This window comes from Papilio machaon, chromosome W (assembly GCF_912999745.1).
Source record: "Papilio machaon chromosome W, ilPapMach1.1, whole genome shotgun sequence".
Taxonomy (NCBI): domain Eukaryota; kingdom Metazoa; phylum Arthropoda; class Insecta; order Lepidoptera; family Papilionidae; genus Papilio; species Papilio machaon.
In genome coordinates, this window is record NC_060015.1 from 6178614 (window position 1) to 6196447 (window position 17834).

Genomic DNA, 17834 nt, shown 5'->3' on the forward strand with positions numbered 1-17834 from the left:
ACCCCTTCGAGCTGAAAAATTAGCTAAATTAGATAACAATACAAAAATAACTTGAAATATTAAAGCAATAAAAAACAAGAATATTTTAATGGCAAACCTTATCAGGCAAAAGTCCGTCTTGGTACCTGACGGTGGAGATTCAAGAGTAGACAAAAGAATATAAAGTTTGAGACTTGCATATTTAACTAATAAATATGGCCAGCTTGTTCATCAAACCACAAACACTACAAAAATATAGACAACAAACATGGTGATATATAATGTTGTAAATGTTTCAAATTATTTATTTAGTTTAAAGATACAATTTTGTATATGTTCATTAATATACTTCAGGGTATTTATACATTATGATATCTTGAAATACTAACCAAAGGAGGCCGACTGAAGATCACACTTTGGGAAGCTAAATAAGCTTTAATGGCACACAGTTCTCTCGAGGCCGGTCCCCATCGCTTGTACAGGCGAGATATGTATTGGTTCGTCACTTCAAAGCGAACTTCATCATCTAACATACATTTTGGTTTAAAAGTATTCGGAGCGACAACTTTACATAAACCGAATTTCGCAGCGATTGGCATAATTTTATTGAAGTAAGCAATGGGGTCCTGAAAAAATAAATAATTTTTGTCTGGTACTATGCTTATTTATATACATATAAATGATAATTTTGAAATTTTTACCATGAATTCTTGATCTGTAGGATGGAAGATCGGTGCATCTGTTTGGCTAGCTTTGAGCATCGGCTTAAGTACTGCTGAATTCTTTTCCTCAGTACCATTATTATCTCCGTTTATGGTAAAAGCACTTGAGTTCTTTTGGACTGATCCATGTTTAGATCCATTAACGGAATCAGAGGGAGTTTCCACTGTTGTGTTAGACTTCTTTGATATAACAAAATTTATGATATCATCTAAAAGTTGGTCACTATCAAATGCAGTAACCGTAACGATCTTAGTATTCAATGTCTTGGGGATAATATTAGCACTTTCAATTCGTGTCACCTGATTAGGATACCGAGTTCTTTTTACTTCCACAACATGATCAGAATCTTTATCATAAATTAAATAACATGTTTGTGTATCACATTCAGTACTTGTCTCGTTCCCATGACGGGTCTTTGTTCTTGGTATATTGGAATCATTTTTCACTGTTTCCTCATCTTCAGCATCAAATCCGTATATTTTTGATTGTATAATCTTTCGACAGTATTGTATTTTAAACATATTTGATACACACTGTACTTTGTCGACGAATGCACAATAATCGCATCTTTCACATCGGCTCACCAAATCTTTAGGGTCTGCATAAACAACGTCATTCATACTTGAGTAGTTTTTAGATGGACAATATATACGACGGTTTTTGATTTTGGATGATATATCGATAGCTTCAGATTGCTCTCCCGTGTTAGATATTTGCTTTTTTGTTATATTTCTTTTCTCCTGATTTGTTTTAGTTATTTTATCGATAGGAATGTTGCGTAACCTTCTAGAAATTAACGGTGCTGTTAAATATTTCTCAGCCGTTGGCTGTTTAATATTGTTATCATCTAATGGAACTGCATGTGCTAAAAAATAAAAAAAAATCATTAAAAAAAAACATTACAAATGTGAAGTAACATTATTTCATTAAATTTTTGCTACACTACAAATATCCAACTACTACTAACTTGTAATAATTAACAAAAGAGAAAAATTTTGATAGAAAAGTAATGAATTAGTATTTAAATTATAACATGGCGTGGTGATGAAAATTTCATTAAACACAAGCTCCAAATAAAGCCTTAAAACTGACCTTGAGAAGTTGAAACTGTTTTATGTTCAGCACAATTTGATGTAACATCAGAACTAGTTATTGGTTTGATGTTGGCATCAGAATCTGTTGATGTAACGAAAAACAATAATTAAAGGAATAAGCTAATTGTTAATGTTTAGAAATTATAATGATCACAATACTTACTTTCAGATTTTGACCGTTGTCCCTCACTTGTGACTATAGACTTGACTGGAGATGGTTTAGATGATAAGTTAGTAACTGTTAAGGAAAATATTACTATTACATTTTTACATTTTCTAACTATTGACTTGTTTTCAATTTTATCTATCTTACTAATATTAAAAGTAAATCTTACTAATATCGTAAAGATTTGATTTGTAAAGATTGATTAGATGGAGAGATTTTTGTTTGAATGTATCTCCGAAATGGCTCAACAGATATTGATGAAATTTGGCATAGATGTAGATTATAGTCTGGAAGAATACATACTATTATGTTTTATATTAATTCCGCGCGGACGGATTCGCGGGCGACAGCTAGTATACTAGCTTTTACCCGCGACTCCGTCCGCGTGGAATAAAAATAGAAAACGGGGTAAAAATTATCCTATGTTCGTTTCCTGGTTCTAAGCTACCTGCCCACCAATTTTCAGTCAAATCGATTCAGCCGTTCTTGAGTTATAAATAGTGTAACTAACACGACTTTCTTTTATATATAAAGATTACAACCAATTTTTTAGTAAAGTTAATTGAGTATAATTTACCTAGAAGACTGGAAGGAGCTGGAGATTCAATTTTGACAATTGGCTGGACTCCTAAAGCAGATTGTATTAAGGATTCTGTTGGCAAAATTTAGACGAATTTAAGATATTTTTTAAGACTTACAAAAAACTACATTTTCGTAAATGAAACTAATGATATTATGAAAAGTATACAAGAAATCATACCTAGTGTTGAATTTGATGGTCTTTTTTTAGGAAGACGCAGAGATGTTGACGACTTTGGTGTGGTGTTGATGTCAGCTATCAGAGAGTCTGTTGAACATCATTATTTATTACAATCAGGCTTATATTCTCTCATCATCATAAAATAGGAAAAGTTTAGCCAAGTTAAAAGTTAAATATTTTACATCGGTTAAATATAACACAATATAAGTAAAGATATTTTAAAAAAAATCAAAAACCTTTTAATTACTTTGAATGTGAATAAATTACCTTTAGTTGTGGTTAATTTACTGCTGGATGTCGATGGTTGGCTACATATTTTCTGAGGTTTTTCCTTATCAACAGGATGCTTGATCTTGTTTTCTAAAATATAATTAAAATTAAGTAATTTCAATATGTAATAAATCAAATCACTGTAGATGAAGCTTGTGTTGTGGTTATGATTGTCGCCTACAAGGTTCCATCTGATACCATATTGTCTTCTAGATTATTTAAATTATGCTGCATTCTTTTTGCATCCAAACTATAAAATGTTCAATTTTAAGGTGTAATATTTGTTTTGTTGGTTTACACTTGATATAATTGATTGTAAAAAACAACTAGGGTAGCATTTGAACAAAATCAATTGTAATATATCTAATTCATGTTACCTGTATTTTGCAGTAAGCTATCACTAAGTGGTTGTCCATTTTTCGGTTCTTCCTGTCTTGATACAGAAGCATCATCAACAGAAAGGGAAGTAAGCCGCTGAGTTTGTAAACCATTCCTTTTTGTTTCATCTAAAACTAACATGTTTTGATTATTAATATACTTTAGCAAATTAAACTATAGTGACATTAGTTCCAACATTTCAATAATAGCAAGAAAAGTAGTATGTTCTTACCTATTTTCTGTGGTGAGGTACTACAGGAAGATTCGTCATTTCCCTGCAGCTCTCCATGGTCTGATTAGCAGGCATCAGCCACCGACCGTCGACTCGTGCGGGTGCGCAAGCGCTGTCTTTTCACTCTATCTAATATCAATATTTCGAATCCATATTAGAAACGCTTCTACATCTTCTAACCATATTACTAGGACTAAAGTGTAACAACCCATGAACCCAATCACCATACACTGAAAAACGACACAACCCAAAAATAAACATTTACATATTCTTCACATACATTACAGGGATTTGGTCTCAGTATTAAGTAACCCATTAGGGTAAAATTTATACCTTCTTGGTTTTTATTATCTGCCATTACCTGTCTTAGTTAAGGCTTTTATGAAAACATCGAAACCAGTATGTCTGAATACTTGAAAAAAGTTTATCTATGCTTGTTTATTTTGGGCAGTTATGTTATTGGTGATATAATACAACTTTAATGTTTTACTTTTAGAAATCCCCAGTTTCACCTATATCTTTTATTCTTCACTAATTCCTTAATGCATATCAAACAACTAAACCATGCTTTTCCCATTTTAAAACATCCACATTTAAGTCACTATTTACATTTTGATTTTTATACTAAGAATTTTCATCTTATCCCTATATAAAGCTGACAACAAGCGAGAAAATATGGCAAATCTTATAGATAGTTTATAGCTTTAAGAGTTGATACGTCCTGAAATGTTTCTATAATATGCAAATGGGCCTTTTCCTGAACTTACACAAAGTCATGTATAGTATACTGCCCTGCTAAGCGCAAAAGCGGTATCTCAAAAAAAATCGTAAAATTGATTTTTATGCCATCGGATAGCTTTAAAAAATACGCATCTACTGGACTAAGCCATTTAGCACTATCTTGTTCAAAACGTATGAAAAAACCTTAAGAAAGATTTTTCTATCTCAGTTTTACCATATATCACTAAGGGTGTTAGAGGTATATTAATATTACGTAGGCAACCAGCCGCAAATTTAAATATCGCTAAAATTCTTAAATAAATACACAACTTTTGCACTGTCTCGAATTAAACCGCGTCCATATGTCAGCGAAATGGTTGAAGTTGAAGATAAAAGAGGCAGTTTTGATATCACCTACAAAACAGGATTCGATCAAAATGCAATTACTGCTAGCATTATAGGAAAAAAATTTTTAAAAAGTCATGTCTTGCCTCCACCAAAAAAGAAAACTGCTCCGGAAGGAATTTCAAGAAACAAAAAAGAAAATATTTTGAAATCTTTTCAAAATATAATACCACAAAATAGAATGTCCTTTTGGAGAGAACTCCCTACTTTTGACTACTAAAATTCCTTCCAAAAACCGTTTGTTTTTAAATATTTTTTTATGTAATTTCAAATTTTAATAATAAAAAAACGTTATATATATACTTTAATTGTTTTTTTTTTTTCAAATAATACATATTTTATTCGATAGAAAATACATTCCTTTTTGTATACACACATGTTTGAGAAGAGCTAACGAAAAAGCGGTATCTCAATTTTAATTCTATAGTTTACTAAGCGGTGTAACCGTATCTCATGAATAAAGTACATTATTATACATTTTTGATAATTTAACTAATGTGATAACAAATACACCCTATATAATATATAAATAATATTTAACAAATAAAAAAAACTATACATAAAGTATATATATAACTATTTTTACATAACTTCAATTATCTCAAAACTCGCTTTCTTTGAGTTACCGCTTTTGCGCTTAGTTGGGCAGTATATGTCACCTGTTTTTAGCATGGATCGACTGCGATGTCGCCGACCAGGTCCCAGAGGAATTTCCTCAAATTCACGAGTACCAATTGAAGACCTCCTATGTGACCGAGTGTGAACTATTGATCGTCTTGTAAGTCCATCTACAAATGTACAATATTTCGTAAAACATTTATTCTTAGTTTCAATTTGGACTTTAGAATGAAGTTGACTTCAGCTAACACAAATACGATTTTTATTTTGATTAAATCAAATTTTATCAGGTTGTTGTGCATTACGATAAGGTCTGTCTTGTTCCATCTATTGATACATAACACGTTGAGCATCTTTGGTTTACAATTACATGCAAGAAATAATCTATCTTACTAATATTATAATCTAGCTTTTACCCGCGACTCCGTCCGCGCGGAATAAAAAAATAGAAAATGGGGTAAAAATTATCCTATGTCCGTTCCCTGGTTCTAACTCGGATTCAGCCGTTCTTGAGTTATAAATAGTGTAACTAACACAACTTTCTTTTATATATTATAGATGTGAAAGTTTGGATGTATGGATGTTTGTAGGTTTCTCCAGAATGGGTGAATGGTCTCGCTGAATTAACCACCAAAAGAACAAATGGTTTCTCAAATAGCATCAACAAATAGATAGAACTATGTTGGCATGGTAAATGAACAACACATCCACATAAACACAACACATTTAACTGTATATTAAGTATACTGTAGATCAATGGTTATGGCCAAAATATGGTCTATGAATAATTTTAAATTTAGAATTGAATAATGTAAATCACTTTGCTGTTTTATTTACGTTTTTTATTTTTCTTAATAATTTATTTAGGTGAAGTAGGACTTTGTTGGTAATTAAAAAGAGGGTGAGGAATTGTTTGAAAGTAATTGATGTTTTGCTTTGAGTCAAAAGTATCAGTATTATATGTTGTTCTTGATCTCTTGTTGTTTGATAATTATAGTTAATTTTAATTACACCTACATAGTAGTCCCTGCTAAAGAGAATAATATAAAAATTGTCCCTGACCATGAAAAAATATGTAAGCCATGGTTTAGATGAAATTAATAAGTAGTTATAAAATTTCAATTCTCCTGAAAGTACAATCTCACTAATCCAGCACTATTAAAAACCGGAGGGTGCCGGATTATTGGAATGTTTGGATTACTGGGTTATACTGAAAAAGTCATCGGTAATAAATAAAATAAAGCATTTCATAGAGAGAATAAATGTATGTAATGTATTATGGAACAATTGAATCAACATGTAGGCACATTTGTAATTAACTAGTTTTGAAATAATCACAGGCACCCTCCGCCCACGCCTCCCTTTCCCCTCTATACCTGTGCGACCAAAGCACAAAGGGAAAGGAAGGCGTGGGCGGAAGGTGCCGGATTATTGGACGTGCCGATCTATAGAAGTGCTGGATTAGTGAGATTGTACTGTAATGTCATTCAGTGAAAGTTCAGTTTTAAGTTCTTACCTTTGTGTCTTGCAGAGTTGTGACTGTGTGGGTACTGTTGCCGACTTTTTTGTTGTGGTTCATAAGAATCAGATGCCACATGTTCATGGGGACCAATGTCAAAACTTACTTTCTTCTCTTTTTCTGAAATAATTTTAAATATTTCATCTCATGTTTTGATAACACATATTTTTAGTCATAACTTTTATTGAAGAAACTGTATACCACTATATGCATAAGTTTTAAATTGTTACAACTAATAATAAAGTTAACAATTAGTGATTTAATATTGATTAATGTCAGTTACCTCTAATAGTAGTACTTAATGTCTTGTTCACTATTTTATTATTTTTCTCCTCTTTGGCAAGGTACATTAAAGGTTTGTCATCTTCATTGCAAGAATCTATCGATTCTAAACTTGAGACATCTTTGGTAACCTTAGGTTGCCGTTTATTTTTTATAATAATATTTTTACTTCTTAGCCTTCTAACAAATTTGGCTAATTTTTTCTTAGATCGAAGGCACATATTATGTTTAAGTGCTGTAGTTACTTTTTTCATTTGACTTATAGTATATTGTTGAGATGCTGCCGATGATGATGCTTGGAGTTGTTCTGGGTAATGTCGCAATCGCTCTAACAAGACGATAGGTTCCCTATGTTTATGTAGATCTGAAACATTTCAAAACTATCAACACATTGTAAATATTCAACAATTTAATTATATATGTGTTATTGAACCCAGCATGTGTTTCAATGCCAGTCAAAGTAATATAACCCAATGTCATATTAATCAATGCCATTGAGGAAAAATTTATAGCATTATTAACTGCCGCCATTGGCACGCACATGGAAAAAGTTAACAGTGGTATGAAAAATAGATAGTAGTCGATTCTCAGACCTACTGAATATGCGTATAAAATTTTATAAAAATCACTCAAGCCGTTTCAGAGGAGTATAGTAACTAACAATGTGACATGAGAATTTCAAATGTATGATGTGTTAATTGAGATGTACTCACTTTGAAAGCTTATGAGGTCAAGAAGACTTTTAGCTGAAGTGCTACTGTGAAAGATATTGCTTCTAATCTCATTGTCCTTTTGTATTGTATGATTTGTAACTTTGTCAATATTTGTGGTTTGTGTACTTGGTGGGATATATACACCTTGGGCAAACTTTCGTTGCGCTTGAACTTTCCTTCTGCAAATAAATGTGTAAGGAAACATTTTGTAGTTTATAAAACAGGTTTTTGTATAGTAAATGTGGTTGTCGTAGTGTGTTTACTCAATTATGAAATAAACTTTCCATAAATACATTTTGTGTATATTTTTTAGTCTATCCTTATTAGGAAAATGTATAAAATGCACGATTTTCAAATTCCAAACAAGTTTTCTTTCATATAAAAACTTCAAGGTATTTTTTATAGGTAAAACATGCTGACAGGCTTATACGCTAGGCTAATAATTTAACAAAACCAGACCAGGGCATTATATAACCAAACAACGTACCTTTTCATAATTATTGCCTTTTAATTCACCAATATACCTATGAGGTACGTAAATAGTATAAAGTAAAATAATAACCCCAAAGAACAAAGAATAATCCCAAACAACCCCCAGCAAAATGCTGCTAATAGAGATGTGCATTGATTAAAAGAACTAGTTGAATCAACCGTTCCCCTTCAACGTATCCACCGTAGAGCGCTTTTAATTTAACTAGTTGAATTCATCGTATGATTTACGCAGAAGTCACTGGTTGTCTGTTTTTTCGCCGCTAGTATTCGAGTCTTTATTGAATTTATTACGCCACCCTTCAACTAGCTGACAAAATCAAATAGTAAATGGACTATTTGAAAAAACAACGACGTTACGTTTCTATTACGTTGAATCGACGAAAAATCCGTCAACGACCGATGACATCTCTACTCCCAAAATCCAAAAATTAGCGTGACCAGAAATGAAAAACATTGTCATGAGGGCGCCACAAATCCTTTGATGTTGCAACACTCTACATCTACGTCGATACATCTAACAAACTAACATTACACTTATTCCATGTTATTTCCCTTTGTTTTTTTTTCTCAGCAGCTATTTTTTAGCATCAAATTATTACGAATTCAAAAATTAAATCGCAATTACAAAAAAATACTTTGACAAATCGACAATCAATAACGGCAATGATTTTTGAATGGCAATGCCAAGGGATCGTAGGGGTAGGGGATATCAGACAGATCCCGCCCACAGTACAAGTTGTAGAGTTGTGGACCACTTACGACAAAAACACATTTATTGTAGGTCTTATAGAAATTAATTGAAAGTAAACTACTGAAATATATGCTACAACTAATAGCCTAACATTTCACATCTATATTACTAACAGAAAATATTAATTTAAAGAGCCACGACTAATCTTAAAGTAAGAGGCGCGGTGCTAGTTAAAAATAATTAGTTTCTTGTCACTTTGTCTAAAGGGCAGCCTTTTTTAATTATTGATATTTGGTACTTATTCAAATTTTAAGTGCTTTGTTATCAATATATCTGATAGATTCGGTTATTATTCTGTTAAGGCTTATAATATGGTGGACTAATACTGTCTGAAAATTTGCCCAAAATATAGTTACGATCATAGCATTTGATAGTTATGGAGATAGTTTGTAGATTACAGTTCCCGCCCACCCCAAATTCGTATTGTTTTCTGTATTTTTAATGTTTTAGCTTAAATATATTTCAGTTTATGATTTTTGAAATAAGAAAACACAAAAATTATAAAAGAGATTATTTACTTTGTTTACTTATTGAGTTTTATTACCACTAAATAGTAACTAACTTTGTAAGGGATATAAAACTACGCTTTCTGTATAATAAGATGGTTAAGAATTATAATTGTAAAATACGAAAAAAGAAAAAGTTGACTTGTTCTACGTACACTATCTACTTTACCATTACTAAATTAGTGTTGCAAATAACGCAATTACACGAGGGAAATAAATTTTACAAAATTACAAGCGAAGTAGGCAATGCAAAAATCTGGTTTAGTAAAAAAAGTTCATAAAATATATGAACAGATATAGTCGACGAGCACGCTAATAGTAGGAATTGAACATTAATATACCTTACATTAATGGAACAGTAAAATTGTTATAAATGTCACAATGATTTGCATTCATCATTCATTTCAATGTTCAGTTAAGATAATTAAAAATAAATTTTGTAAGTCAATCCGCAAAATGGACGGTATCTGTATGGTTTCCCCTATTTTAATAAAATTACTGTGGTCATTAAAAAAACCCAGCAGCATAGCAAGGTGTTTTATTTTCCTGTGCAAGGTAATGTGTTAAATACTATCTGAATATTAGCCAAAACGATTATATTATCCAATTATTACCCGTGATCATCGAGCGCGAGGTCATCGGCAAAGCTTCTGCGCACGAGTTATAGGTATAAAACTTTTTATAACGCACAATCCTGACTGATAGTAAAATTTTAAATTTGGATCAAAATAAATGTTCGAATTTTGAAAAAAATTTATTTGTTGCCTTTTTTAAGCTCATTGTTTGTTTGGGCCTTGTATAACTGGAATATTGGCAAACAGTTTAAGAAATTACATAATATTTTTAAGCACATAGTAAATATTTTATAATGCGTGAGTGCATATCTATACATGCGGGTCAGGCGGGCGTACAAATAGGAAATGCATGTTGGGAATTATATTGCCTGGAACACGGAATTCAGCCAGATGGACAGATGCCATCAGATAAAACGGTTGGCGGTGGTGACGACTCTTTTAACACCTTCTTCAGTGAAACTGGTGCCGGTAAACACGTTCCCAGGGCTGTATTTATAGATCTAGAACCTACGGTAGTAGATGAAGTTCGTACTGGTACATACCGTCAATTGTTTCACCCTGAGCAGCTCATAACAGGCAAGGAGGATGCTGCTAACAATTATGCAAGAGGACATTACACTATTGGGAAAGAAATAGTAGATCTTGTTTTAGATAGAGTGAGAAAATTAGCTGACCAATGTACTGGATTGCAAGGATTTTTGATTTTCCATTCTTTTGGCGGGGGTACAGGCTCAGGATTTGCGTCTCTACTTATGGAAAGACTTTCTGTTGATTATGGTAAGAAATCAAAGCTCGAATTTGCCATCTATCCTGCACCTCAGATTTCCACAGCAGTGGTAGAACCTTATAATTCCATTTTGACAACTCACACTACTCTGGAACACTCCGACGCCGCGTTTATGGTTGACAATGAAGCGATATACGATATCTGTCGTCGTAATTTGGACATTGAGCGACCGACATATACTAATTTGAATCGCCTTATTGGTCAAATCGTTTCATCAATCACTGCTTCCCTCCGATTTGACGGAGCTCTTAATGTGGATTTAACTGAATTCCAAACCAACTTAGTTCCCTATCCACGTATTCATTTCCCTTTGGTAACTTATGCTCCCGTAATTTCCGCTGAAAAAGCTTACCATGAGCAGCTGTCTGTAGCGGAAATCACCAATGCTTGTTTCTGATGGTAAATAAATACGAAAATTACAAGAATAAAGAAAGACAGTTTTATTAAACGAAGTTTTTCTCTCGACAGCACATGACATACACATGACATTACAGAATTGTAAATTAAAAAATCTCCTATCTGTAGGTGGCCAGTAATCCTTAGCGGAATGTTATGCAAACTCTAACACTCCTCCGTAACATTATGCTACTCCTACGGCCACTCAATCACTCATTAGATACACACTCAACACTTACACAAACTCATACCCATGCCTCTTAAACAAAACTCAAACTTTCCTCTTGGCAGGGCCTTTGTGAAAATGTCAGCTACCATAGACTCTGTCTCCAGATACTTCAGACTGATCACTTTGTTGCGAAGTGCCTCTCTAATAAAGTGAACTCTAACGTCAATGTGTTTTGACCTCTTATGGCAAGAACCCTCACTGTTTGCCATAGCTATTGCAGACTGACTATCACTACTCAGCTTAATAGTCTTATTCACTCCAGTTATTTCTCCAAATAACCTCTTAAGGAAAACTGCTTCTCTTGCAGCATTTGACAAACTTATGTATTCCGCTTCTGCACTTGATAAAGCAACTACAGTTTGTTTTCTGCTTTCCCAACTTACGGGTGCAGACCCAAATTTAAAAATATACCCTGAATAGGACTTGCGATCTGTTATATCACCCGCATGATCTGCATCAACAAATCCTTCTAAATATCTTCCACTTTGTTTAAACACCAGCCCCAGGCTTTTGGTGCCTTTAAGATAGCGAAGAACTCTTTTTAGTGTCTGCCAATGTTGCTCTCCATAACAACTGTTAAACTGACTTAAGTAACTTATTGCAAAAGCTACATCTGGTCTTGTACAGACCGCTAAATACATTAAAGAACCTACTAATTCTTGATATGGAATGTTATTAGGCGGCTCATAATTTGTTTCTACTGGTTTGGTCAACCTATAACCAGCAATAAGAGGTGTAGAAACAGGTTTGCAGTCTTGCATGTCAAACCTGGCTAATATTTTCTCTATATAGCCTTCCTGATCTAGTGTAATGTCATCTTCAGTTTGTTGTAGACGCATTCCCAGAAATAAGTCCGCTTTACCAAGATCACGCATCTCGAAGGTTTCTCTTAACTCCTTCTTAACTTGCTGCATCTCTGCTTTATTGTTCCAAAAAATCAATAAATCATCAACATACACCGCTAGGATTATTAGCCTGTGTTGACTTCTTCTCATATAAACACATGGTTCGTTGTCTAGCTGAGTGAACTTCAACTGTTTCAGTGCTGAGTCCAACCTTTGATTCCAAGCCCTTGGAGCCTGCTTCAAACCGTACAACGACCTTTTCAGTAAGCACACGTAATCCTCTTTTCCCTTCTCTTCAAACCCTTCAGGTTGTTTCATGTACACTGTCTCTTCCATGTACCCATTAAGAAAAGCAGTCTTCACATCCATTTGATCAATTTTCAATTTATTCTCAGCAGCCATTGCCAACAGAAGACGCAATGAACTATGCCTAATGACAGGTGAATATGTCTCAAAGTAATCAACACCTCCGCGTTGTTTGAAGCCTCTCGCCACAAGCCTTGCCTTATATCGCTTCTTGTTTCCAGCTTCAGTCTTAACTTTAAGAATCCACTTGCTATCGATCACGTTTTGATCTGGCTCTCTCTTTACTAGCTGCCAAGTTTGATTCTTGTGAAGAGCGTCCAATTCTTCTTTAATAGCCTCATGCCAAAGTAAGCTGTCTGTCCCTGCGAGTGCTTCTCTTACATTTATAGGTTCCTCCAAACCAAAACCACTCTCTTCAGATAGAACTGCTTGATATAGAACGTGATCAGGGAATTGTCGTGACTTTCTGTTCCTCATAGGGTATCTCCGTGCATCCGTTTGATCATCCGTTTGATCCGTTTGATCATCTCTATGATTATTCTCCTCCGAAACGGCTGCATCGGAATTCAGATACCATTGCTCAGTATCATCTCTGTCTTCAGTCTCCTCCGTAACCGAAGATACAGCACCTGTTCTGTCCTGTTCTATTTCAGCTCTAATTTCCTCTGACTCAGGCATTATAACACCTCCTCTGTTTCCTGAGAGGTGTCTCGCTGTTTCATTTCTACAACCATCCTCTGTCTCTTCTCCACAGACCACCTCTTCCATTGATTGAGTACTTGTTAGTGGTACCACAGTGAACTCCGGACTCGGCCTTTGATGAGAAGCAGAATTTTGTTCATCAGTCAAAATCTCACTTGATGGTTGTTTCCGTGAAGCTAGAGTACTCTCAAAAAATACTACATCTCTTGCCTTGTGAAGATTTCCAGAAACAGGATCTAACAGTCTGTATGCTTTAGAATTTTCGCAATATCCTAAAAGTATAAGTTCCTTACTCTTCGGATCTAACTTGCGCCTCTTTTGGTCAGGAACGTGCATGTATGCCTTGCACCCAAAAACTTTCACGAAGCCTAGGTTCACCTTTCTTCCCGTCCAAGCTTCTTCAGGTGTTTTATCCTTAAGAGCCTTTGTAGGCGACCTGTTTTTGAGGAAAACTGCATATACAAGAGCCTCTGCCCAGTAGTGTTTTTCCAATCCTGCCTCTTGCAGCATACACCTAGCTTTTTCCATGAGAGTTCTATTTGCACGTTCTGCCACCCCATTCTGCTCAGGGGTATACTCGACAGTAAGTTGATGAACTATACCGTATTTCTTAGTGAAGCTTTTCATGTCATTGTTCACATATTCCTTGCCGTTGTCTGTTCGGATTGACTTTAGCTTCTTCTCTGTTTGCCTCTCTGCAAAAACTTTAAATTCTTTTATTTTCTCAATAGCTTCGCTCTTATTCTTCAATAAGTAGACAAAAGTTTTCCTTGTCTTGTCATCTATAAGTGTCATAAAATATCTATACCCCGACATAGAGTTGACACTCATTGGTCCGCAAATATCAGAATGAACTAATTCAAGTACTTCACTAGCTCTCTTAACCTTACGCTTTGGAAACGGCTGCCTTGTTTGCTTACCCATTAGACAAGATACACATTCTAAGTTATTTTTAGAATTTTGAAAACTTACCCCATCTGCCAGTTTGTCTCTCAAAAGTTTAAGATTGCTTACTCCTAAGTGACCCATCCTCCGATGCCACAACATCAGTTGATCGTCCTTCTGCATGCTGGAGACCAGTGCTATAGTGCCCTTTTGAAAAGGATTAAGTTTATAAATGCCATTATCTACCCAACAGTCACCAGCCACAACTGATCCATTCACCTTGCAATCATCCGATTTGTAGATTTCACAACCTCTGTTTGAAAAAACTACAACTCTACCTCTCTTGACTAACGTATTTACGCTCAGTAAATTTGTAGCCAAGTCAGGAGCATACATAGCGTCTCTTACTCTTATGCTCCCATCCACATCAACTACATCACCAACTCCTAAGCCATACACCTTACCACCATCCGCACATGCAATCTCTCTCTTCGATTCATACGCCACATAATTCCTCAGCCAACCTTTCTCATTTGTCATATGTGAACTCGCTCCGGAGTCAATCACCCAATCCGCTAAAGATCCCTGACCACTAGTCGCAAAAACATTTGCTGTTGCCGAACAATTCTTCCTTCTATTAGGATTGTCAGGGCATTCAGTCGCTTTGTGATTGCTTTCACATATAAAACATTTTATAGGTTTAGTTTTCTGATTTGCTTTAAATTTTCCTTTCCATTTCTTCTTGCTTGCTGTAAGAGCAGAATCATCTTGTTGGAAACTAGTGGATGGTGTGCTCTCATCGCTTAGGTTGTATAACTTCGTTTTGACATAGTCTGTAGTAATAGTTATATTACTATTTTCAATAGCCATCTTCAATGGTTCATACTTCTTTGGGAGACCTTGAAGCATCAATGTAGCCAGAATCTCATCATCAACGTCTTTACCAATGTCGCTTAGTTGCTGTGACACTGACAATATGGCTGTCACATATTTTTCAACTGTTTGAAATTGCTCCAATCTCATGCTAACTAATCTGCCCAACAATCGACATTTGTTATTAATGCCCTTGTCCTCATAGGCTTTGCTTAGCGCCTCCCAGGCCTCTTTTGCCGTCTTTGTCTTTCTTATCAAGGTGCGACATCTCTGATCCACCATCAAACCGATTCGAGCCCGTGCTTTTTGGTCTCTACGAACGTCTGCTACATCCTCCGGCTGTGGTGACACTTGCGTATATTTCCACAAATCATCATCCGTTAGATACAACTCCATATCAAACTTCCATGTGTGGAAATTAGAGCTTCCTACTAATTTTTCAATATACGCAGCATTAACACCCGCACTTCGTATTTCTGTACTTGAATTTTCATTTTTATATCCATCGTGCGACATTTTCATATTTTTTACTAGTGTCCTGGGCCCATAACCCTGATGGTAAATAAATACGAAAATTACAAGAATAAAGAAAGACAGTTTTATTAAACGAAGTTTTTCTCTCGACAGCACATGACATACACATGACATTACAGAATTGTAAATTAAAAAATCTCCTATCTGTAGGTGGCCAGTAATCCTTAGCGGAATGTTATGCAAACTCTAACAGTTTCGAACCAGCTAACCAAATGGTAAAATGTGATCCCAGACACGGTAAGTACATGGCGTGTTGTATGCTATACCGAGGTGATGTAGTTCCCAAGGATGTAAATGCTGCAATTGGAACTATTAAAACAAAACGCACGATACAATTTGTGGATTGGTGTCCTACTGGATTTAAAGTAGGCATTAACTATCAACCACCAACTGTGGTGCCAGGGGGAGACTTAGCTAAAGTACAGCGCGCAGTGTGCATGCTCTCAAACACCACAGCCATCGCGGAAGCTTGGTCTCGCCTAAACCACAAGTTTGATCTAATGTATGCAAAACGCGCCTTTGTTCATTGGTATGTTGGCGAAGGGATGGAGGAAGGAGAATTTTCTGAAGCTCGTGAAGACTTGGCGGCACTCGAAAAAGACTATGAAGAAGTCGGAATGGATTCCGGTGAAGGTGAAGGCGAAGGCGGCGAAGAATATTAATTTTTCTTTGTTTTATTTTTAGGTTCTATATTATTTCCTTTAGGTTTTAGCTAACATAGTTTAATTATTTAACAACCATTTGGTCTATTTCCAATAAATTATCAAGTAATAAAGGAGTTTTTATTTCCCAGAATGCTGGTTTTCATTTGGAGATTTCTGGAGATTTCACTTTATAGCAACAGATAGCGGTCGGCAGATAGTATTTGTAAAAGAGTTGCATGAAATAGAACTTTAGTGTAGTGTAGACGCAGCTTTGTCAATCAGTGCTGCCATATGGAATACAACTGGCACAAACTGGCATTAAACACTGGCGCCAGTGAGCTTATACAGTCCGACAGGCCTGCGCTACTGTCCTACTGTGCTGGCATAATGTAAACCAGGCATAATACCCCGTTCACACTAGGCCAGTCACGCTCGAAATCAGCGCTGACATACAACTGGCACACTCATGGAATAAGCCAGTCTGACCGATAACTGGGATGGCGTTCTACTTTTCAGGCCAGTTCGGCTATTCGGCCGCAACTGGCATAGTGTGGACGGTCTGGGACAGGCCAGTCTAGTTCTGACCAAACAATGATATAGGTACAGCATGTTGTTATTTTATCTAGACTGTTTAATCTGTCAGTTACTCATTTTTTGCTTTTTTGAATAAAAATGTATTATGTAAAGACTGTGAGCTATGACGGAATTAAATATTAAAAATAGAGCTCCAAAGCCGTAATGCAACTCCGAATGGAAAAAGCTGTACCTATTGATAGAATGGTTAACTAAAATTGTTTTTTGAGGTTATAAAATGTATTTTCGTCGCTAATTTATGCTGCCCCGGATTTTCCGCCTTGAGCTGCTTTAATAGTAAAGCCGACCCCCCCTTATTTCTTTCACTAATCTACTTTCTAACTTAAGGTTTTTTATTATTTAACTCATAATTAATTTCTTTTACAATTTCCTGAAGTACTAAATTGAAGCCTTGCTTATGTAGCGTATTCTATTTTTTTCACGACTACATTGTCCCTGTAGTCTTTACTAATAAGCCACGCCTCAGACTGGACTGGCGTAATGTGGAGAACACCGTCCATGACAGACCAGCACGACTGGCCTACTGAGGTAGTGTGAATGGGGCATTTTTTTTATAGAGATCAGACAGCAGATGTCAGTTGATAAACAGCCCCTGTCTGAAATATATTATTATGTCATTCATAAATTAATTGCAATATTATTAATTGAATACCAAAATCATGGTTTATAAAAAATTTATTAAATAAAGAAGTTTATTTTTTGACATTTACAATAAATGAAAAAAATGGAGTGCGATAGAAAAGCAGTTTTAATATACTAAACCCAAGTATCAGAATTACGAAGATCGGTTCTTTCTAAGATGTAAACAGAGACATAGGTTATTTATGCTTAGCTATTTTGCTATTCGCAAAAAGTA

At 35.0% G+C, this 17834-nt stretch overlaps 2 protein-coding genes and 1 long non-coding RNA gene across 3 annotated transcripts; 1 reads left to right on the forward strand and 2 right to left on the reverse strand.

The window, feature by feature from the left end:
- Positions 1-3666: 3666 nt before the first annotated feature.
- On the reverse strand, positions 3667-7301 carry LOC123723004. Its single transcript, XM_045685548.1, has 4 exons — positions 7148-7301; positions 6862-6984; positions 5387-5515; positions 3667-3731 (listed from the first exon to the last, which is right to left on the reverse strand). Exons 1-4 carry the CDS (start codon positions 7212-7214, stop codon positions 3667-3669), a joined length of 384 nt encoding a protein of 127 aa, XP_045541504.1. The 5' UTR covers positions 7215-7301.
- Positions 7302-7350: 49 nt separating this feature from the next.
- Positions 7351-8471, reverse strand: LOC123723390. The gene is made up of 3 exons (XR_006756727.1): positions 8347-8471; positions 7860-8038; positions 7351-7510 (listed from the first exon to the last, which is right to left on the reverse strand). It is a non-coding gene; the product is annotated as an uncharacterized LOC123723390 (long non-coding RNA).
- Positions 8472-10462: 1991 nt separating this feature from the next.
- On the forward strand, positions 10463-16428 carry LOC123723394 (tubulin alpha-1 chain-like). Its single transcript, XM_045685959.1, has 2 exons — positions 10463-11360; positions 15934-16428. Exons 1-2 carry the CDS (start codon positions 10477-10479, stop codon positions 16400-16402), a joined length of 1353 nt encoding a protein of 450 aa, XP_045541915.1. The 5' UTR covers positions 10463-10476; the 3' UTR covers positions 16403-16428.
- Positions 16429-17834: the final 1406 nt, after the last annotated feature.